This window comes from Uranotaenia lowii, chromosome 1, assembly GCF_029784155.1.
Source record: "Uranotaenia lowii strain MFRU-FL chromosome 1, ASM2978415v1, whole genome shotgun sequence".
NCBI lineage: Eukaryota > Metazoa > Arthropoda > Insecta > Diptera > Culicidae > Uranotaenia > Uranotaenia lowii.
The window spans coordinates 92,220,120-92,243,621 of record NC_073691.1 but is presented as its reverse complement, the minus strand read 5'-3'; the positions used below and the strand labels follow the sequence as shown (position 1 = coordinate 92,243,621).

Here is a 23,502-nt window from a genome sequence, read left to right as displayed (position 1 = left end):
TACAAAAATTACAAAAATTACAAAAATTACAAAAATAACAAAAATAACAAAAATTACAAAAATTACAAAAATTACAAAAATTACAAAAATTACAAAAATTACAAAAATTACAAAAATTACAAAAATTATAAAAATTATAAAAATTACAAAAATTACAAAAAATACAAAAATTACAAAAATTACAAAAATTACAAAAATTACAAAAATTACAAAAATTACAAAAATTACAAAAATTACAAAAATTACAAAAATTACAAAAATTACAAAAATTACAAAAATTACAAAAATTACAAAAATTACAAAAATTACAAAAATTACAAAAATTACAATAATTACAAAAATTACAAAAATTACAAAAATTACAAAAATTACAAAAATTACAAAAATTACAAAAATTACAAAAATTACAAAAATTACAAAAATTACAAAAATTACAAAAATTACAAAAATTACAAAAATTATATAAATTACAAAAATTACAAAAATTACAAAAATTACAAAAATTACAAAAATTACAAAAATTACAAAAATTACAAAAATTACAAAAATTACAAAAATAACAAAAATTACAAAAATTACAAAAATCACAAAAATTACAAAAATTACAAAAATTAAAAAAAATTACAAAAGTAACAAAAATAACAAAAATAACAAAAATTACAAAAATTACAAAAATTACAAAAATTACAAAAATTACAAAAATTACAAAAATTACAAAAATTACAAAAATTACAAAAATTACAAAAATTACAAAAATTACAAAAATTACAAAAATTACAAAAATTACAAAAATTACAAAAATTACAAAAATTACAAAAATCACAAAAATTACAAAAATTACAAAAATTACAAAAATTACAAAAATTACAAAAATTACAAAAATGACAAAAATTACAAAAATTACAAAAATTACAAAAACAACAAAAATATCAAAAATTACAAAAATTACAAAAATTACAAAAATTACAAAAATTACAAAAATTACAAAAATTACAAAAATTACAAAAATTACAAAAATTACAAAAATTACAAAAATTACAAAAATTACAAAAATTACAAAAATTACAAAAATTACAAAAATTACAAAAATTACAAAAATTACAAAAATTACAAAAATTACAAAAATTACAAAAATTACAAAAATTACAAAAATTACAAAAATTACAAAAATTACAAAAATTACAAAAATTACAAAAATTACAAAAATTACAAAAATTAAAAAAATTACAAAAATTACAAAAATTACAAAAATTACAAAAATCACAAAAATTACAAAAATTACAAAAATTACAAAAATTACAAAAATTACAAAAATTACAAAAATGACAAAAATTACAAAAATTACAAAAATTACAAAAACAACAAAAATATCAAAAATTACAAAAATTACAAAAATTACAAAAATTACAAAAATTACAAAAATTACAAAAATTACAAAAATTACAAAAATTACAAAAATTACAAAAATTACAAAAATTACAAAAATTACAAAAATTACAAAAATTACAAAAATTACAAAAATTACAAAAATTACAAAAATTACAAAAATTACAAAAATTACAAAAATTACAAAAATTACAAAAATTACAAAAATTACAAAAATTACAAAAATTACAAAAATTACAAAAATTACAAAAATTACAAAAATTACAAAAATTACAAAAATTACAAAAATTACAAAAATTACAAAAATTACAAAAATTACAAAAATTACAAAAATTACAAAAATTACAAAAATTACAAAAATTACAAAAATTACAAAAATTACAAAAATTACAAAAATTACAAAAATTACAAAAATTACAAAAATTACAAAAATTACAAAAATTACAAAAATTACAAAAATTACAAAAATTACAAAAATTACAAAAATTACAAAAATTACAAAAATTACAAAAATTACAAAAATTACAAAAATTACAAAAATTACAAAAATTACAAAAATTACAAAAATTACAAAAATTTCAAAAATTACAAAAATTACAAAAATTACAAAAATTACAAAAATTACAAAAATTACAAAAATTACAAAAATTACAAAAATTACAAAAATTACAAAAATTACAAAAATTACAAAAATTACAAAAATTACAAAAATTACAAAAATTACAAAAATTACAAAAATTACAAAAATTACAAAAATTAAAAAAATTACAAAAATTACAAAAATTACAAAAATTACAAAAATTACAAAAATTACAAAAATTACAAAAATTACAAAAATTACAAAAATTTCAAAAATTACAAAAATTACAAAAATTACAAAAATTACAAAAGTTACAAAAATTACAAAAATTACAAAAATTACAAAAATTACAAAAATTACAAAAATTACAAAAATTACAAAAATTACAAAAATTACAAAAATTACAAAAATTACAAAAAAAAATTACAAAAATTACAAAAGATACAAAAATGACAAAAATTACAAAAATTACAAAAATTACAAAAATTACAAAAATTACAAAAATTACAAAAATTACAAAAATTACAAAAATTACAAAAATTACAAAAATTACAAAAATTACAAAAATTACAAAAATTACAAAAATTACAAAAATTACAAAAATTACAAAAATTACAAAAATTGCAAAAATTGCAAAAATTACAAAAATTACAAAAATTACAAAAATTACAAAAATTACAAAAATTACAAAAATAACAAAAATTACAAAAATTACAAAAATTACAAAAATTACAAAAATTACAAAAATTACAAAAATTACAAAAATTACAAAAATTACAAAAATTACAAAAATTACAAAAATTACAAAAATTACAAAAATTACAAAAATTACAAAAATTAAAAAATTACAAAAATTACAAAAATTACAAAAATTACAAAAATTACAAAAATTACAAAAATTACAAAAATTACAAAAATTACAAAAATTACAAAAATTACAAAAATTACAAAAATTACAAAAATTACAAAAATTACAAAAATTACAAAAATTACAAAAATTACAAAAATTACAAAAATTACAAAAATTACAAAAATTACAAAAATTACAAAAATTACAAAAATTACAAAAATTACAAAAATTACAAAAATTACAAAAATTACAAAAATTACAAATATTACAAAAATTACAAAAATAACAAAAATTACAAAAATTACAGAAATTACAAAAATTACAAAAATTACAAAAATTACAAAAATTACAACACTTACAAAAATTACAAAAATTACAAAAATTACAAAAATTACAAAAATTACAAAAATTACAAAAATTACAAAAATTACAAAAATTACAAAAATTACAAAAATTACAAAAATTACAAAAATTACAAAAATTACAAAAATTACAAAAATTACAAAAATTACAAAAATTACAAAAATTACAAAAATTTCTAAAATTACAAAAATAACAAAAATCACAAAAATTGTAAAAATACAAAAGTTACAAAAATTACAAAAATTACAAAAAAAGAAACAAAAACTACAAACATTCCAAAATTACAGAAATTAAAAAATAACAAAAATTGCAAAAATTAAAAAAAATACAAAAATTACAAAAATTACAAAAATTACAAAAATAACAAAAGATACAAAAATTACAAAAATTACAAAAATTACAAAAATTACAAAAATTACAAAAATTACAAAAATTACAAAAATTACAAAAATTACAAAAATTACAAAAATTACAAAAATTACAAAAATTACAAAAATTACAAAAATTACAAAAATTACAAAAATTACAAAAATTACAAAAATTACAAAAATTACAAAAATTACAAAAACTACAAAAATGACAAAAATTACAAATATTACAAAAATTAAAAAAAATACAAAAAATACAAAAATTTAAAATTACAAAAATTACAAAAATAACAAAAATTACAAAAAATACAAAAATTACAAAAATTACAAAAATTAAAAAGATTACAAAAATGTAAAAAATTACAGAAATTACAGAAATTACAAAAATTACAAAAATTACAAAAATTACAAAAATTACAAAAATTAAAAAAATTACAAAAATTACAAAAATTACAAAAATTACAAAAATTACAAAAATTACAAAAATTACAAAAATTACAAAAATAACAAAAATTACCAAAAATTACAAAAATTACAAAAATTACAAAAATTACAAAAATTACAAAAATTACAAAAATTACAAAAATTACAAAAATTACAAAAATGACAAATATTGCAAAAATTACAAAAATTACAAAAATAACAAAAATTACAAAAATTACAAAAATTACAAAAATTACAAAAATTACAAAAATTACAAAAATTAAAAAAATTACAAAAATTACAAAAATTACAAAAATTACAAAAATTACAAAAATTACAAAAATTACAAAAATTACAAAAATTACAAAAATTACAAAAATTACAAAAATTACAAAAATTACAAAAATTACAAAAATTACAAAAATTTCAAAAATTACAAAAATTACAAAAATTACAAAAATTACAAAAATCACAAAAATTACAAAAATTACAAAAATTACAAAAATTACAAAAATTACAAAAATTACAAAAATTACAAAAATTACAAAAATTACAAAAATTACAAAAATTACAAAAATTACAAAAATTACGAAAATTACAAAAACTACAAAAACTACAAAAATGAAAAAATTACAAAATTTACAAAAACCACAAAAATTACAAAAATTACAAAAATAACAAATATAACAAAAATTAAAAAATTACAAAAATTACAAAAATTACAAAATTTACAAAATTTACAAAAATTACAAAAATTACAAATATTACAAAAATTACAAAAATGACCAAAATTACAAAAATTACAAAATTTACAAAAACTACCAAAATAACAAAAATTACAAAAATTACAAAAATTAAACAAATTATGAAGATAACATAAACAACAAAAATTACAAAAATTACAAAAAATGCAAAAATTACAAAAATTACAAAAATTACAAAAAATACACTTATTGAAAAAAAATACAAAAATTACAAAAATTAAACAAATTGAAAAAAATAAAAAAATATCGAAAAAAACCAAAATTACAGAAATAACAAAAATTACAAAAATGACAAAAATTACAAAAATTTCAAAAATTACAAAAATTACAAAAATTACAAAAATTACAAAAATTACAAAAATTACATAAAAAAATGACAAAAATTACAAAAAAAAACAAAAATGACAAAAAAAAATTACAAAAATTACAAAAAAAAATTACAAAAATTACAAAAAAAAACAAAAATGACAAAAATTACAAAAATTACAAAAATTACAAAAATTACAAAAATTACAAAAATTACAAAAATTACAAAAATTACAAAAATTACAAAAATTACAAAAATTACAAAAATTACAAAAATTACAAAAATTACAAAAATTACAAAAATTACAAAAATTACAAAAATTACAAAAATTGCAAAAATATTAAAAATAGAAAAATTACAAAAATTACAAAAATTACAAATATTACACAAATAACAAAAATGACAAAAATTACAAAATTAAAAAAATTACAAAAATTACAAAAATTACAAAAATGACAAAAAATACAGAAAGACAAAAAGACAAAAATGACCAAAATGTCAAAATTGATAAAAATGACAACAATAAATTCGATGACAACAATGACAAAAAATACAAAAATGGCAAAAATTACAAAAATAACGAAAATCACAAAAATTACAATAATTTTGTCAATTTTGGCAATTTTTTCAATTTTGTCAATTTTGTCAATCTTGTCAATTTTGTCAATTTTGTCAATTTTGTCAATTTTGTCAATTTTGTCAATTTTGTCAATTTTGTCAATTTTGTCAATTTTGTCAATTTTGTCAATTTTGTCAATTTTGTCAATTTTGTCAATTTTGTCAATTTTGTCAATTTTGTCAATTTTGTCAATTTTGTCAATTTTGTCAATTTTGTCAATTTTGTCAATTTTGTCAATTTTGTCAATTTTGTCAATTTTGTCAATTTTGTCAATTTTGTCAATTTTGTCAATTTTGTCAATTTTGTCAATTTTGTCAATTTTGTCAATTTTGTCAATTTTGTCAATTTTGTCAATTTTGTCAATTTTGTCAATTTTGTCAATTTTGTCAATTTTGTCAATTTTGTCAATTTTGTCAATTTTGTCAATTTTGTCAATTTTGTCAATTTTGTCAATTTTGTCAATTTTGTCAATTTTGTCAATTTTGTCAATTTTGTCAATTTTGTCAATTTTGTCAATTTTGTCAATTTTGTCAATTTTGTCAATTTTGTCAATTTTGTCAATTTTGTCAATTTTGTCAATTTTGTCAATTTTGTCAATTTTGTCAATTTTGTCAATTTTGTCAATTTTGTCAATTTTGTCAATTTAGTCAATTTTGGCATTTTTTTTTATTTCTGTCCGTTTAGTCAATTTTTTTAATTTTGTCAATTTTATAAATTTTGTCAATTTTGTCTACTTGGTCTACTTTGTCAATTTTGTCAATTTTATCAATTTTTCAAATTAGGTCAATTTTATCAATGTAGCCATTTTTGTTATTTCCGTCGTTTTTGTTGGTGATGTCAATTTGTTCAACTTTAATTCGATCGATTTTTAGACCCTACGTTGCCGCATCGTATTTTACTCCAACGATTGTAATTTTACCCTATTATGTTTTCAATGTACTCATTTTCACTTCAGTGGTCAATCCGGACAAATGTTAAATTATTTGAAACACATCGTTGGGTATATGTTTTTAATTGTTTTCTTAATTTTTGTTTTTAAGTTACCATATGCTGTGGTTCCAGAAAGAGTACTTTACTTATAAGATCAGGGGATTTTTTTTTATTATCTGACAATTTGCGCCGGGGGTCTTAAGATTTTCCCCAAAATTGAAAATTTTATATAGGACAGCCACAAATTGATATTTTTTTCGAAATTTGTAGAACAAAACCTCTTTTTTTTTGTGTTTTATTTTGAATCCCTATGTTGACCTAAAATGACGAAAATTCATATGGGACTGTTATGCGAGTAGAGGCAGTCTACAAAAATAGTGTTTTTTACCTGCCTTTACCTTTGATAAGTTCTTTTGTTTCCATGTTGTTAGAAGGGCGCGCTACCTCCATATGTGAGTGCAGTTGTTCGACCATTGTTTGTTTTCGTCGCAAAAAAGAAATTTATCGTCATTATTGCTTTCATAACTCTTTAAGGAGTTGATGGCCCTCTTTGGTGTCTTCAAATGAAAGTTGCATCATAAATTGAACTATTCAATGGTATTTTTTGCAAAATATTCGGTGGTGCAAACGGTACTTTTAGACGCCATTTAAAGTTTATTTACAACTTTTCATATTCAAGGTCTTTATTTATATTTTTTAAGCTATTTTATTTGGAAAGCTGATAAAATTTCAATGCATTTTGATGTGCTATTTTATAATTTCCGTTGACAAATAACAGAGTTATGTAGCTTTGAAAAATGGTTATTTTTTATTGACAAAAAAATCTAACCGAAGCTAACTCAAAAAATAAAAATGTAAGAAATCTGAAAAAATACATGTGTTTTTAAGTCGCAAAAATGAACCAAATTTTCAATTTTGGGGAAAATCTGAAGACCCCCGGCGCAAACCCGTCAGATAATAAAAAAAATCCCCATTATTCTTATTTAGAAAAAATTCATAGAAACTAGATCAAACAGAACACTCTAGGATCCAGTAATTCAAATATCACAAATTTCCAAATACTGTTATCCTATTTTAATTTTTTAAAGTGTTTTGGATTTAGTGCATTAGAAATTCCTTAACCACAATTTGTAGATTCAGAATTGAGCAAACTATCATTTGTTTATGATTTTGTATAATATGTCTCCACATATTCTTAACAGACTGTAAGAAAGGCTACAATCCACTACCAAGTGTATAAAATCGGGTTTTTTATTTTAAAATTGTTCAATAAACAATAATTGCACAGATTACGTACTTTTGTATGAATTCGCCGCCCCCATTCGTTGCAAACCGGAATTGATGGTGTTGTTGAGTTTCATGAAATATTCAAAGTCCTTCATTTCCACTCGGTGTGGTCGGAGGAACGTCAACTTTCACCACTTCTCTGCTGTGGTTCCGGTCGGCAAATGGCAAAGGCGGTGGAGGAACGGGGCGTAATTAAGTGTAATGCAATCAAATTCGAATTTTACCCCGAACTCAGGAGGCCGCGGGCGAGCGAATCGCAACAGCAACAGCAGCAAGCAAGCAAGTGCGGCGACAAATGATTTACATGGGGTTTATTTCGCGGTTCTGCCTACTTTAACGTGTAGACATGGATGATGGTGACATTTTTTCGGCTTTGACAACAACATCAACAACAACAACAGAAGAAAAACGAAAACCTTCGACTTACGGCATGCTTCGATGGCGGCGATGTTCGTCACTTTTTTTTCTTGCACTAACGAAAGAAATTATTTTGAACCATTGCCTTTTTGTGGTGTTGCTTTCTATTATTTTTTTTTGTTTGTTATGAGCTGGCAGGTATGAATGCTTGCTAAGCCAGTCACTTGACAGCGCTGAATATTTTCCTAGAAGCATCACCGTTTTAGAAATTACTTCGAGTCACCAACTGATACTGATGACCAATTTTACGAGAATATTTTAAAAAGAAAAAAATCTCCTATGAATGGACATTGTAGATAAAATTTGGTTTAATAATATTTTTGTTATTCAATTTTAACTTATGCAGACAAAGCGGAAAATACTGAAATGATTACAAGAACCAGCTTTGAAAGGTTAAGAAAACGTAAAATAAAAAAAAAACAAAAATTGATTACTAAAATTTAAAAAAATAAAATACAAATGATTTTTGTAATTTTTGTAATTTTAATAATTTTTATAATTTTTATAATTTTTTTTATTTCATAATTTTTGTAACTTTTGTAATTTTTTATAATTTTTGTCATTCATGTCATTTTCTCTTTTTTGAAATTTTTGTCATTTTTGTCATTTTTGTCATTTTTGTCATTTTTGTCATTTTTGTCATTTTTGTCATTTTTGTCATTTTTGTCATTTTTGTCATTTTTGTCATTTTTGTCATTTTTGTCATTTTTGTAATTTTTGTCATTTTTGTCGTTTTTGTCATTTTTGTCATTTTTGTCATTTTTGTCATTTTTGTCATTCTTGTCATTTTTGTCATTTTTGTCATTTTTGTCATTTTTGTCATTTTTGTCATTTTTGTCATTTTTGTCATTTTTGTCATTTTTGTCATTTTTGTCATTTTTGTCATTTTTGTCATTTTTGTTATTTTTGTCATTTTTGTCATTTTTGTCATTTTTGTCATTTTTGTCATTTTTGTCATTTTTGTCATTTTTGTCATTTTTGTCATTTTTGTCATTTTGGTCATTTTGGTCATTTTGGTCATTTTTGTCATTTTTGTCATTTTTGTAATTTTTGTCATTTTTGTCATTTTTGTCATTTTTGTCATTTTTGTCATTTTTGTCATTTTTGTCATTTTTGTCATTTTTGTAATTTTTGTCATTTTTGTCATTTTTGTCATTTTTGTCATTTTTGTCATTTTTGTCATTTTTGTCATTTTTGTCATTTTTGTCATTTTTGTCATTTTTGTCATTTTTGTCATTTTTGTCATTTTTGTCATTTTTGTCATTTTTGTCATTTTTGTCATTTTTGTCATTTTTGTCATTTTCGTATATTTTTTGTCATTTTTATCATTTTTGTCATTTTTGTCATTTTTGTTATTTTTGTCATTTTTGTCATTTTTGTCATTTTTGTCATTTTTGTCATTTTTGTCATTTTTGTCATTTTTGTCATTTTTGTCATTTTTGTCATTTTTGTCATTTTTGTCATTTTTGTCATTTTTGTCATTTTTGTCATTTTTGTCATTTTTGTCATTTTTGTCATTTTTGTCATTTTTGTCATTTTTGTCATTTTTGTCATTTTTGTCATTTTTGTCATTTTTGTCATTTTTGTCATTTTTGTCATTTTTGTCATTTTTGTCATTTTTGTCATTTTTGTCATTTTTGTCATTTTTGTCATTTTGTCATTTTTGGCATTTTTGGCATTTTTGTCATTTTTGTCATTTTTGTCATTTTTGTCATTTTTGTCATTTTTGTCATTTTTGTCATTTTTGTCATTTTTGTCATTTTTGTCATTTTTGTCATTTTTGTCATTTTTGTCATTTTTGTCATTTTTGTCATTTTTGTCATTTTTGTCATTTTTGTCATTTTTGTCATTTTTGTGATTTTTGTCATTTTTGTCATTTTTGTCATTTTTGTCATTTTTGTCATTTTTGTCATTTTTGTCATTTTTGTCATTTTTGTCATTTTTGTCATTTTTGTCATTTTTGTCATTTTTGTCATTTTTGTCATTTTTGTCATTTTTGTCATTTTTGTCATTTTTGTCATTTTTGTCATTTTTGTCATTTTTGTCATTTTTGTCATTTTTGTCATTTTTGTCATTTTTGTCATTTTTGTCATTTTTGTCATTTTTGTCATTTTTGTCATTTTTGTCATTTTTGTCATTTTTGTCATTTTTGTCATTTTTGTCCTTTTTGTCATTTTTGTAATTTTTGTCATTTTTGTAATTTTTGTCATTTATTTCATTTTTGTCATTTTTGTCATTTTTGTCATTTTTGTCATTTTTGTCATTTTTGTCATTTTTGTCATTTTTGTCATTTTTGTCATTTTTGTCATTTTTGTCATTTTTGTCATTTTTGTCATTTTTGTCATTTTTGTCATTTTTGTCATTTTTGTCATTTTTGTCATTTTTGTCATTTTTGTCATTTTTGTCATTTTTGCTATTATGATTTATTTGTATTATGTTTTTATTTTATATTTGTATCATTTTTGTAATTTCCTTCTTTTTTTATTTATTGATTTTGTTTTATTTATTAATACTTGCAAAGTAAGAAAATATCTTATAAATTTTTGCAATCGGGTTTGAATGAGCTTACAAAATAATCAAGAACCAATTTACTTTTTTACTTTTAAAACTAGAAACTACAAACTATTAATTTTCTCTATTGAACCATAACAGACAATTTTCGCGAAAAGTTTTATAAGAATTAGTTAATTTCAAATCGTTAGGTAAAGCATTCCAAATATCAATTCCTCGCACAAAAAAGCTATTTCCATAATGTGACGTATTATGGGTAGGGATTACAAAATTAAACAAGCGTCTACTGCGGAAAGGAGTTATTTTATCGAACAAGTACCGTGGTTCAGCAAAACGTATTATCTTAAACAAGGCTATGCATGATCGAACTTTTAAGAAATATATGAATTTACATCCTAATAAATTTTTCTGAAGATGTGTCACACTCGAGTATCTCCCTAAGTTGTAGATCCATCGAACACAGCTGTTGAGAGCAATTTTAAGACGATAGAGAGATGCTGCAGACGCATTTAGAAGTAATTCACAAGCGTAAATAAAATGGGGAAAAATTAAAGTTTTGAATAGCCGAAGTTTGATACTACTAGTTAACGGACTAGCTGAGACTCGCAAAGTGCGCAGACAGGCATATATTTTTCCACATTGCGAATTAATTTGTGCATCCCATTCAAGGTTGTCCTGGATAATTACTCCTTAACTTTTAATAGATCGTACAAAACTAATTGGTACCGAATTGATGGATAGACTTGGATGCTCTCTGTTTTCACGTTGCCTGCTGATAAACATTGCATGGGTTTTTTTCTTCATTAATTGGTAATAAATTGTGTTCAGACCATTGATGAATTCTACCGAGGTCAGCGTTTATTAAAGCTCCTATTTCAGCATTTGTTAACGTAGTGGAACAAAAGTAGACCTGCACATCGTCAGCAAACATATACTTACTTTCTTACTTAATGATCCCGCGCCGATCCTCCGGTGCATAGGGCCGTGGTAAAAGACCTCCACTGTTGACGATCCGGAGCCAGCGTCTTCACTTGGTCCCAGTCAAGATTTTCGTCGACAGTTCGGATTTCAGCGGCTAGGCTTCGCCGCCACGAATTTCTGGGTCTGCCTCTTCTTCGATGACCTTCTGGATTCCAATCTAGCGCCTTTCTGCAAATCTCGTTTTCATCTTTTCGCAGCGTGTGCCCAATCCATCTCCACTTACGTTCCCGAATCTCGATTTCTAGCGCCCTTTGATGACACCGGCGATGTAATTCCTCATTCGAGATCCAGTTGCCAGGCCACCAAGCGCGGATGATATTCCGCAGGCAGCGATTTACAAATACTTGCAATTTTCGCGTCGTCACCGCATATGTGCACCAAGTTTCACACCCGTACAGCAATACGGATTTGACGTTTGAGTTGAAGATTCGGATTTTTGTTCGTAGAGAGATCTGGCGTGACCGCCAGATGTTTTGGAGACTCGCAAACGCAAATCGGGCCTTTCTGATCCGGGTTTCGATGTCTTTCCTGGTACCACCATCAGGCGTTATCTGGCTACCAAGATAAGGAAGCACTCCACTTTCTCAACTTGTTACCCAGCTACCATGAAACTGGAGGGATTTCCTGTGTTGATCTCCATCGACTTGGTCTTTCCGACATTGACTTTGAGACCTGCTGCCTTGGAACTTTCGGTGAGGTCGTCGAGTTTGCTCTGCATATCTGGTTGTGTTTGGGCGAGCAAAACAATATCGTCAGCCAGGTCAAGGTCGTTCAGTTGCTCCATTGTTGAAGGATTCCACGGCAATCCTCGATTCGGTACATAGTCAATCGATCCAATCAGAATCTCATCCATTACGATTAGAAAAAGTAGCGGTGATAGAATACATCCTTGTCTCACTCCAGCAGTTACCGGGATTGGTTCGGACAAGACACCGTCGTGCAAGACCTTGCACGAAAATGCCTCATACTGTGCTTCGATGAGATGGACTAGTTTCTCTGGGACCCCTCGTCGCCTTAGAGCCGCCCAGATGTTTTCATGGTTAAGTCGGTCGAATGCTTTTTCGAAATCAACGAACACCAGCAGAAGAGAGTCCTGGAATTCGTTGATTTGTTCCAGTATGATTCGTAGCGTTGTGATGTGGTCCACACATGATCGTCGAGATCGGAATCCAGCTTGTTGCCGTCGGAGAGTAGCGTCTATTTTCTCCTGGATCCTGTTCAGAATCACTTTGCAGAGTACTTTGAGGGTTGTACAGATCAACGTTATGCCTCGCCAGTTACCGCACTCTGTCAGGTCTCCTTTCTTCGGGACCTTTACAAGGATACCCTGCATCCAGTCGGCCGGGAATGTTGCAGTATCCCAGATGTCAGCGAAAAGACGGTGCAACATTTGTGCTGATAGGGCAGGGTCGGCTTTCAGCATTTCAGCAGGGATGCAATCGATCCCAGGTGCTTTGTTGGATTTCATGTTTTTGATTGCCGCTTCTATTTCAGCCAGCGAAGGCGCTTCCGAGTTGACGCCATTAATGCGACTTACTGTTGACGCTTCGAGCTGCAGATTCAGTTGGCCATCGCTATTCGTGACTCGGAAGAGTTGTTCGAAGTGCTCAGTCCATCGTTTGAGCTGATCTGTTCGATCGGTCAATAACTGACCTGCTCGGTCTTTTAGCGGCATTCTTGCATTAGTCCTTTCACCACTGAGGCGGCGAGAAATGTCATAAAGTAATCGGATATCTCCATTGGCGGCGGCTCTTTCTCCCTCTTCGGCTAGGGAGTTTGTCCAGGCTCTCTTGTCTCGTCTACAAGCTCGTTTAACTGCCTTTTCCAGCTCCGCATATCGTAAGCGGGCGGCTGCTTTGGCTGACCCGGTACATGCCTGCTCAATTCCGACTTTCGCCTTTCTATGAAACATATGAATGATGCAATTTTCAATTACTTCTGGTAGATCATTGATAAACATGGAAAATAGTAAAGGGCCTAATACGGAGCCTTGCGGTACTCCAGAAACAACAGGAAGAAAACTAGTTAACACATCATTAGCATAGACAGCTTGTTGTCGACAGCCTAAATAAGATTTAAGGAGATTTACGGCATTTCTCAAAAAATTGAATTTTGATGACAATTTTTTCAACAGCTCTACGTGGGATACTCTATCGAATGCTTTTGAAAAATCTATTGTAAGCATGCATGCAACCCCTTTTTTGTCAATTATAGAGAGTATGTCGTCATGAACTTTAAGAAGAGCCGAAGTAGTACTGTGTTTTGCTCGAAATCCGGATTGTGAGGGATGAAGTAGTTCGCGTGTATTCAAAAATCCATACATCTGACATTTTAGTATTTTCTCAAACGCTTTTGATAAGCTGCAAAGTATACTTATGGGCCTCAAATTGTTTAAAGTACTGCTACGAGGTTGTTTCCTGATCGGTACGATTTTAGAAAGTTTCCATGCTTTTGGAAAGTTCCCGGTGGTTATAATAATGTTAAAACGTAGGTGAGTTGTGTTATAATTGATGGTAAAAGAAGCTTGATCAGTTTAATCGGTATTTCATCAAGTCCAACGGCACCAGTCTTGATGGAAAAAATAGACAATACAACATCATTTTCCGTTATTGTAGAAAACTTAAAACCAAAGTCGGTGCTATTCTAGAATCTCTCGTAAAATTATTACAAAAATGTGCGTTAATTTCGGAGCCAGAATTATTTGTTTCTAATGGATTTGCGGATTCACCGCTAACTTTAATTCTCTTGAGTTTGGTCCAAAGATATTTGGTGTTATTTGATGAATTAATCCCAGTTGAAATAAAATTTGATTTTGCTTGGTTTATGAGAAAGGTTACTTTGTTCCTAAGTCTCTTATAGACTGCCCTATCAGAATCCAAACGAGTGGATTTCCAGCAACGATATGCTGTATCCCTCCTTACCATGGCACATTGAATATTCGCGTTGAACCACGGTTGACAATCACCAAACTTCTTCCTAGTAAGAGTAACATAACGATTCAAAACGTCAATGAGTTTTAAATTTAGAAAATCAAGAGCTAAATCACTATCATTCATGCTGTACAAAAGATTCCAGTTCACACTTTCAAGAGTACTACACGCTGACGCTATGTCTAGTCGATTCAAATCCCTGTAAAATTGAGGTCTATTATACTTTTGTCTTGGAAGATTTATTGAGCTGAATATAATATCATGTTTCGAAAAGCTAGGAGAAGATACTTGATTAAAGTTGAAAATTAAATTTGGATCATTTGAGAATAGGAGATCAATCATGGAACAGCCGTTGGAATGAAAATGAGTTGGTTCACTATTGACACAACAAAACCCAAAATAGTGCATAACGCTTTGCAAATTACGGCTTATAGAATCAGATTTTCTATAGTCAATATTAAAATCGCCAATCAAGATAAGGTTTTCGTATTGCAAGGATAAGTCGCTCAATTGTTGAAACACTGTGTCTGAGCAATCATTTCTAGGGGGATTGTAGAAGGCACCTATTAACAGTTTAGACTCATTATGATGGATTTCAACAAAGAGATACTCGGTAACATCATCAGAACTAGCATCTGCTGGAATCATTGATTTGCTAAGTACTTTAAATTTGAGATCATCTTTTAGATACATACCTACTCCTCCTCCTCTGCTGTATTGTCGATCGTTTCTTACTATTCGATATCCTTCAATTTTGACAAGATCATCCGAAATAGCCTGCGTTAACCACGTTTCACTCAAACACAATATATCAATTTTGCTTTCAGAAATACATTTTTCGAGTTCATTAAACTTAGTTAAATTACGAGCACAAATGCTTTGAATATTTATATGACATATATTGATTTTATCTGAATGTAGTGAGCAATTCATTGCCACTCGAGGAATAACGTTAAGATCAGCACGAGCATTGATATTTGAAATATTATTGCTATCCTGCATTCTATAGCAGCAAAGAAAAAGCGAAAATCGAAAAGAGTATGTTATGGTTCTTAAATATAAATACTAATTTTAATATAAAACAAAATAAGGCTTTCAGCCTCCTAACTCTAAAGTTCATTTTGAAAATTAATTCACTTGTTCTTGAGATCGAATACTTAAACAGTATTTTCAATTCTTCGAGGATTAAATCCTCACGTGTTTAATTCAGCAGCAATCTCCATCAGCGGTAGTTTCCCTCGACAGCATCCTCCATCCGCAGCAACTTCCATCGGCAGCATCTTCGATCAGCGTCAGCAGCATCAGATAGAATACTTTTAGGAGGGGAATATTTAGTTTAGTTTAGTTTATTTATTTCGTCAACCGTAACGTAGACTACATAGTTTGATACATGTGAATTTCCTTAAGACTAGGTTTAAGCAGTGTCTGCTTTACAATTTCTCCTTAAGAGTTTAGATTTCTTCGATTAAAATATTGTTTGAGTTTTTGCCGAGACATTGTAAAGTCAATGGTTTCGCAGTGTTGATTGTAAGAGGCCATCATGCGATTTATTGGCCCGTTTTTCGCGTAGTTTGTGCGATAGTTATTAATGAAAAATAAATAGGGTGTAAGGATAGCTCAGTAAAGGAAAATTTGGGAAGGAAGAAGAGTAACTTGTTCAGGAAGGGTTTTGGCATATTAAAATTTCGACTTTCAGGAGCGGAGAGTTGACGGGAAAAAAGGATAGGTGCGGGTAGGAAAGAGAACGCTAATATGAAAGGGTTTTAGCTATTTGCAGACTTCATCCAAATGATCCAGAGAATGTATCGGTTCAGCAGCAGAGTTGATATTCAATTTGACGTTGACAGTTCCATTCTTGCTAAACACGTTGAGCAGCTTACCATCTTTCTTGAGTTTCAATGCTTTTCCTTTAATGGCACGAGCTTCCCTGGTGAGATTTTCGTTTAGATATATTCGAGTATTCGTTTCAAATCCCAGATGAATTAACGATAGATTTGGTCTAGCCAGGTATCGAGAAAAAAATTCATCACGCTCCGCCTTGAACGCAAACTGGATCAAAATAGGTGGTCTTGACCCAGCTGTGGGTGTTGGGTTTCGAGGTAGACGTTTGGTGAAGACTTTCGGTTGATTATCCTTAGGATAGCGTAGAGCAGCAGTGATATTGGCAGCATAGGATGTCAAATTTTCGGTATCGGCATACGGAACTCCGGTTAAAAGCAGGTTTTTGTCGTTCAAAATTCGGTGTCATCCCACATTATTAAATTCATGGATTATTCTTAATTATTTTTAGGACCAACACTGGTAGAAATAAATCGATTTCGGATCACTGCATTTGTTTTATTTCTGTAATAAATAAAAATGTTTCTTCCTATCCTATTCTTCCTAATATAAAATGTTCCCATACCAATCCTCAAGTTTTTTTGATTGATTTTTGCATTACAAAATTTTCTATAGACTCTACATTTTTTTTCCTTCAACTAAAATCATCCACAGATCTAAGCGAAACAATGTTCAACCGGCTCCGGTCGTGAAGGCACTGAATCCCGGGGATGAATCGTACTCGAAGCTGGCTTCGGAAACGATGGACGAGCTGGACTGGTGCCTCGATCAGCTGGAAACGGTGCAAACGCATCGAAGTGTGTCCGACATGGCGTCGCTTAAGGTGAGGATTGCTCGTACTTATAATAAATTGATGATGTCACTAATCAACATATTTCTCCCTCTTAGTTTAAGCGGATGCTGAACAAAGAACTCTCGCATCTAAGTGAATCTAGCAAATCTGGTAACCAGATTTCCGAATATATTTGTTCAACCTTTTTAGGTAAGTGCTCGTCGTGTAAAGAGGATATGTAGATACTCATTTTTGAATTTCATTCACAGACAAACAGCAGGAGCTGGATATCCCTTACAGCAGAGATGACATGGAAACGCATAACCCTAGTAGTACGTATGCCCGCAGTCGATCGCCCCGGATGGGAGAACGGATGTCGCAGATCTCCGGCTTCAAGCGACCACTGATGCACACGAATTCGTTCACCAGTGATCGTTTGCCGCAGTATGGCGTCGATACGCCACACGAACACCAGCTGGGGCAGATTCTGAACAGCATCGATACCTGGGGCATCGACATCTTCAAGATCGACACGCTGAGCAACAATCGACCACTGACTTGTGTAGCTTTTGCTATATTTCAGGTGAGCTTCAATTATATTTAAAATTTTCTTCCAAGAACAAATCATTAATTTCAGATTTTTTCCTTCACAGGAAAGGGACATTCTAAACACTCTTATGATACCATCCAAAGTTTTTCTAGCGTTTATGACAACCTTAGAAGATCATTACGTTAAGGATAATCCATTTCACAACTCAACACACGCGGCCGATGTGGCGCAGAGCACGCACGTCCTGCTGAATACGCCGGCGCTCGAGAATGTTTTCACCGCGCTGGAGATCTGCGCGGCACTGTTTGGCGCCTGCATACACGATGTTGATCATCCCGGTCTAACCAATCAGTTTTTAATCAATTCAAGTAAGACGAGTGCAATCGTTGTCAGTTTCACCGGCAAATCTAACTACTCCTCTCTGCGATTCACAGGTTCAGAACTAGCAATTATGTACAATGACGAATCCGTACTAGAAAATCATCATTTAGCAGTGGCATTTAAACTCTTGCAGAATGAAGACTGCGATATACTACGCAATATCCAAAAGTAAGTATAATTTGTTTGCCTTTTTATATTATAACCATGGCAACAACTATGAATTTAAATTTTTAAGCCGATGAAGGTTCATTTTAAAATGGGATTACAAAAGGCCACTTTCATTTCCTGCAAGACGGAAGTGTATATTACAATCATAGAAATATTTTCGTACCCAAATACCTTCTGATAAAAAAATTGATTAAATTTGCTCTCGAATAAGGTTCATTTAGAAATGTGACAGTTACGAATGCGTGAATCTAAAAAAAACCATTCGTTTGATCGAAATACTTTTTTCGAAGGAAATAAAGGTAGGGTAAATGATCTTGAGCGGAACTAGTCAAAATCTGATCTTGAGCGGAACCATTTACTTTTTCTAAGTTCTAGGCAATGATTGTTTATGAATCTTACCAAACTGTTGAAAAAACACTTTTTCAAGATCTTTCCATACAAGCATTGACATTTTTGCTAAAATTTATTAACTCAAATAATGTTATTAGAAGATTTAAAAACATACGCATTTCTGCTGCAATTTTCATCAATCTACGCTGACTTTGAACGTCAATTTATATCACCCTTGACCGTTGTAAACTAATTCTCAATGATTAAAATGGTAGAAAAACAAAAAGCATTATTCGGGTTTTTGTAGCAAGTTTTTCATCAGAATATCAATTAATAGCGTAGTTTTTGAAAGTAAATTATGATCTTGAGTGGAACCATCTTCGATCTTGAGCGGAACTACTAGCTTCCGAAATAAACCGCTAGGTGCGCTGCCTTATGCCTAATGTCTCACACGCAGTTTATACCCCTGAATGTATGCAGCACATTTGTATATTTCTTATTCTATAAAAATGTAAAATTAAGTTCGAATAGAACAAAAACTAATTAATTGGCGCACACAGCGTACCAAACTAGGTACACAAAAAGTTTAATTTTTTGGGGTTCAAGAAATGTGTTTTTGAATCTTTCTTTCAGAGGGACGACGAGAAGGAGGAGAAAGGCTTTCATACATAATGTTTGGCATAATTCGAGAACTAAAGAAGCCAATAAAGTTAAATCATTATTTCAGAATAAGAATCATTCATGAAGCATTCTTATTCGTACTTCATGAAGTAGCTTTCTTTTAAAGAGATTGTTTCAGATGTTCACATTCCAATTGAAAACGATATACTATCTAACAAACAAAAATTCAAATTGTTTTTTACACACATCATTTTAGTTTTACAAAGTGTAGCAAAGCACACCGGGTTAGCTATTTTATAATACTTCACGATTCAATTGGTGGCCTGGTATTGAAAACCTATCCGATTTCCTTGTGTTTGACTTTACACTTGAGCTCGAACTAGAAATTGGTTTGAGAAATAATTGTTTTATCAATTGAGATAAATAATTAATGTTTCAATAAATTTTGAATATAAATAAATGTCAACGTGATTCATGAGAAACTGGAATTTATTTTAAACTTTATTCTATGAATAAGTTGCTTACAGCAAAGTTGCCGAAATAACAGTGAAATCTGTTATTTCACAAAATTTTGAGGAAATTTTTATCACAGAATCTGTGTCACAGAACACGATATTTTGAAATATTTACAGATTCCACAGAATTTTTGAATTGCGAATGGATTTCCATAATTATAATTTTGTTTTGGTCAATATAAAATTAAGGTTTCTTACTTTGAATTAAAAAAGTATGAAAAGATTTTCAACGTAAACTAATTTTTCCCAACTAATATATAAAAACGACACAAATTATCATGAATTTCCAATAAAGTTAAAGGAAATAAGGGAATAAGGATTAAAAAAAATAAGAGTTTATTCTCAAAAACATTGATTTTGAGCAATGTACCGTTTTTTTGCCAAATATGTAATTTAAAGTATCTTCTTTTTTATTACTAATTTTGTCGTTACCTTCAAAAGTTGTTCGGGGCAGTATGATCCTAAACACGCACATTCAAAAAATCAATGAAATATACTAACGAATTTAATTTTTGTGATTAAAAAAACTAAAATTTGAGTTTAGAGAAACGATTCTTTCAAAATAGGATACAGTGCGTCAAAGGGAAAATTGGACTTTTTTTAAGCAAGAAATAAATTTGAACGGATATTTTGAGAACACCTTTGGAACGCTAAGATTCTTTTTTTCACGTAAAAAGATTAATTTTTTAACTTTAAAATCTTCAAAGATGAAATTTAATTGAAGTTTTCACAGTTACACAAGTATTAGGAATAAGAGCTATTAAAGATGTTGAGAGAAGAAAATGGTTCCGCTCAAGATCATATTTTGGTTCCGCTCAAGATCAGAGTGGTTCCGCTCAAGATCAGAATTCTTACTTCAGTAAAACAGCTCTAGAGTTATAAGGATTCACTCTAAAATATTCTAAAAATCATCATTAGAAAGCAGAAACCAAGATCTATCCGCTGAACTGAAAAAAATATTTGTTGGGATATAACCCAAAGCCATACCGCTTGATCAACTGTTCCGAGTTGCGTCGAATTGAGCCAATTGGTTCCGCTCAAGATCATTTACCCTAATCTTATGAAGATTTATGAAAAATTAGAAAAAAATATTTTTCTCGAGGTTCTCCGACTTTAACATTAAGTAGGCGAGGAGTGAGCGGGGCTCTTAATGAGTTTGTTTACAAACATAAGATTATTTGCTCAGCTTTTCTGTGGTTTGTTGGTAAACAAACTCCATGAGTTCCGCAGTTGTATGACCTAAACAGCCAAAATGGCTGACTCGGGAATTTGATATTCGGTAACACCTGTATATACATACCTTGTTTCATACCACTTATACTTTGTCAAATCTGTATTTTGAGTAACTGCATCGAAATGAGGAGTAGGCCTTGGTCGAGTGCGGTCGCGTTTGTTTTTTCTGCGTACAATTTTGTCGTTTTTCTGTCTTTTTTGAGAGAAAGTTTAGATTTTTGAAAGAAATTAACAATTTATGAACGTTATTAATTTTCTGTCTCCGAAAAATTGGTGGGAGGTTGGTGTTTGATAAATAGTGCCTCTGCAGTGAAGATTACTTTTGGAATCAGGCCACTCGGAAATAAAACTAACCTCTGAGATTCGAGTCCGCGTCCTCCGAAGCGGTCTTAAGTTTCCAGAAAGGCAATCTTCAACTGATGATCCAACTTCCGTTTCATTATGCTTCGGTGAGCCCGTTTTTGTGATTATGAACTTATGATTTTTTCGAGAAAAACATTATTTCGTCAATGACATATTATTAGGTTTTGTCACTTGTTTGGCCTTTTTCGTCTGGATGCGTTTTCATAAAAAGTCTTAAAAGCAACAAAAAGTTAATCTGGTCAAGATCAGAAAGTATAAACGAATTCGTATTTATCAATATGAAGGGACAATAATAAGTTTCAATCTGTTTAATTTTCACAAAAATATTGCAAAACAATGTGGACGATTTGTATGAACGTTCCCTTTTTTTCTGGTCCTTGGCCCTGAATTCAATAATTTGAATCCTTAGTCCTTTAAAACTCCTCCAAACCGTCGATTCGTTTCTTTTTACGATCGGTGTAGTTTTAAATTACCAATCTCTCCAATAATTTTGTTTTCGGCTAGATGGATGAGAGTTATTTTTGGAGTAGAAATGTTGGAATTAAGAATAGACAGAAGAACTAATTCATTTATTAAAAAGATATTTAAATATATTTTTATTGATTTCATTGTACTTTTGTTGATGTTTTTGTCTTTCAATTATGTTATGATAAATCAAGTTCTTTTAAGCCTTGAAATTTGAAAAGTACTGCAGTTTGAAAATTCTTTAAGTCATCATACTAATATTTATTAAAAGCATTATAATTTTGCTCATAGTTCATTACAACATTAGATTATAATTGGAAACCACTGAAAAAACTTCTCTGATATATTAAGCACAGAAATAAATTTACTTTAAAGTTGATAACGAATGTTCCTAATTCGAAGGGATAGCTTCTAAAAACCATCTGAAAGGATTAAAAAATATTCCAAATATAAGTAGTCCAAAATGTTTCAAAACATTGATAAGCAAATTATTTCTGCGAACCTTTGCAATTCATCATGACACATAGTAAGAGTTTCATTAGGAAATTTTCAGGGGCTAAGTAGGATAGGTTTTACCGAGGCTACATAGCTTACCAATGTGAATCACACATCACATGTGATTTGGTTCCATTTGCTCGGTTAGTTTTCGAGTTATGCGAAAAAACGTTTCACCATCCTTGAATCCCACTGAAAGGAGAAAAGGATCCGAAAAATCATAAAATTATTTCTCGTATTGAAATTTCCTTCCATGCCAAATTAGGTTCCATTTGCGGGATTAGTTTTCGAATTATTCAATAAAAATTATTTTAAAATTCCCCTCCACTTCCTGTCTTCGTACTGGAAAGAGGGACCGGTTTCAAACTATCATAAAAACATGTCTCGTACCCAAATACTCTCGCGTGCAAAATTAAGTACCATTTGCTCGATTAGTTCTCGCATTCTGCAAAAAAATATCATGAAAGTTCACTCCCCTCCCCGCTTCCTATTTCCCCACTAGAAGAAGAAAGCGGTACCAAACAATTTTAGGAACATTTTCCGTAACCAAATACGCTCCCACGCCAAATTTGGATCCATTTGCAAGATTAGTTCTCGAGCTATTCAAACATATTTCTTCTGTTTGGGAGCCCCCCTTCCAAAAATAGGGAGGGGTCTCACCCTCCTGCCGAGTTTCATGCAAATCGGTTCAATAGTTTCCGAGTCTATAGGGAACAGACAGACAGACAATTTTTCTCACCCAATATCATACAGATTGATAACTTATTCTATACTCTTTACTAATGTGAATATCTTTTTTATTATCATTCTGCTACATCCTTAATACATCGTATTGATAAATCTGTTTTGACATATTTAAATAGTTTCTACTCTCAGGAGCTTTTTTTTTTAAATTTGAAAACCAAAAAGGTAGGGAGAATTTTTTGTGTAAATAAAAGGCGATTCTTCATACTTCAAACAATATTTCGTGATTTTTCAGATTTTTAGAATTTTATTTACATACTATTTCGTTCGAAAGATAAATGCAAATTTTCAAAAAATATATGGAAAATGA

General features: G+C 28.8%; 1 protein-coding gene across 7 annotated transcripts in view; it reads left to right on the top strand.

The window, feature by feature from the left end:
• LOC129740179 (cAMP-specific 3',5'-cyclic phosphodiesterase) overlaps window positions 1–23,502 on the top strand; it is a 204,729-nt gene that overhangs the window by 158,486 nt on the left and 22,741 nt on the right. For all 7 annotated transcript variants that reach the window (XM_055731797.1, XM_055731798.1, XM_055731792.1 and 4 more), the window contains 5 exons: window positions 17,210–17,378; window positions 17,444–17,537; window positions 17,597–17,910; window positions 17,981–18,245; window positions 18,312–18,426. In XM_055731797.1, coding sequence (XP_055587772.1) covers window positions 17,210–17,378; window positions 17,444–17,537; window positions 17,597–17,910; window positions 17,981–18,245; window positions 18,312–18,426 — 957 coding nt within the window. The remainder of the gene's footprint in view (window positions 1–17,209; window positions 17,379–17,443; window positions 17,538–17,596; window positions 17,911–17,980; window positions 18,246–18,311; window positions 18,427–23,502) is intronic.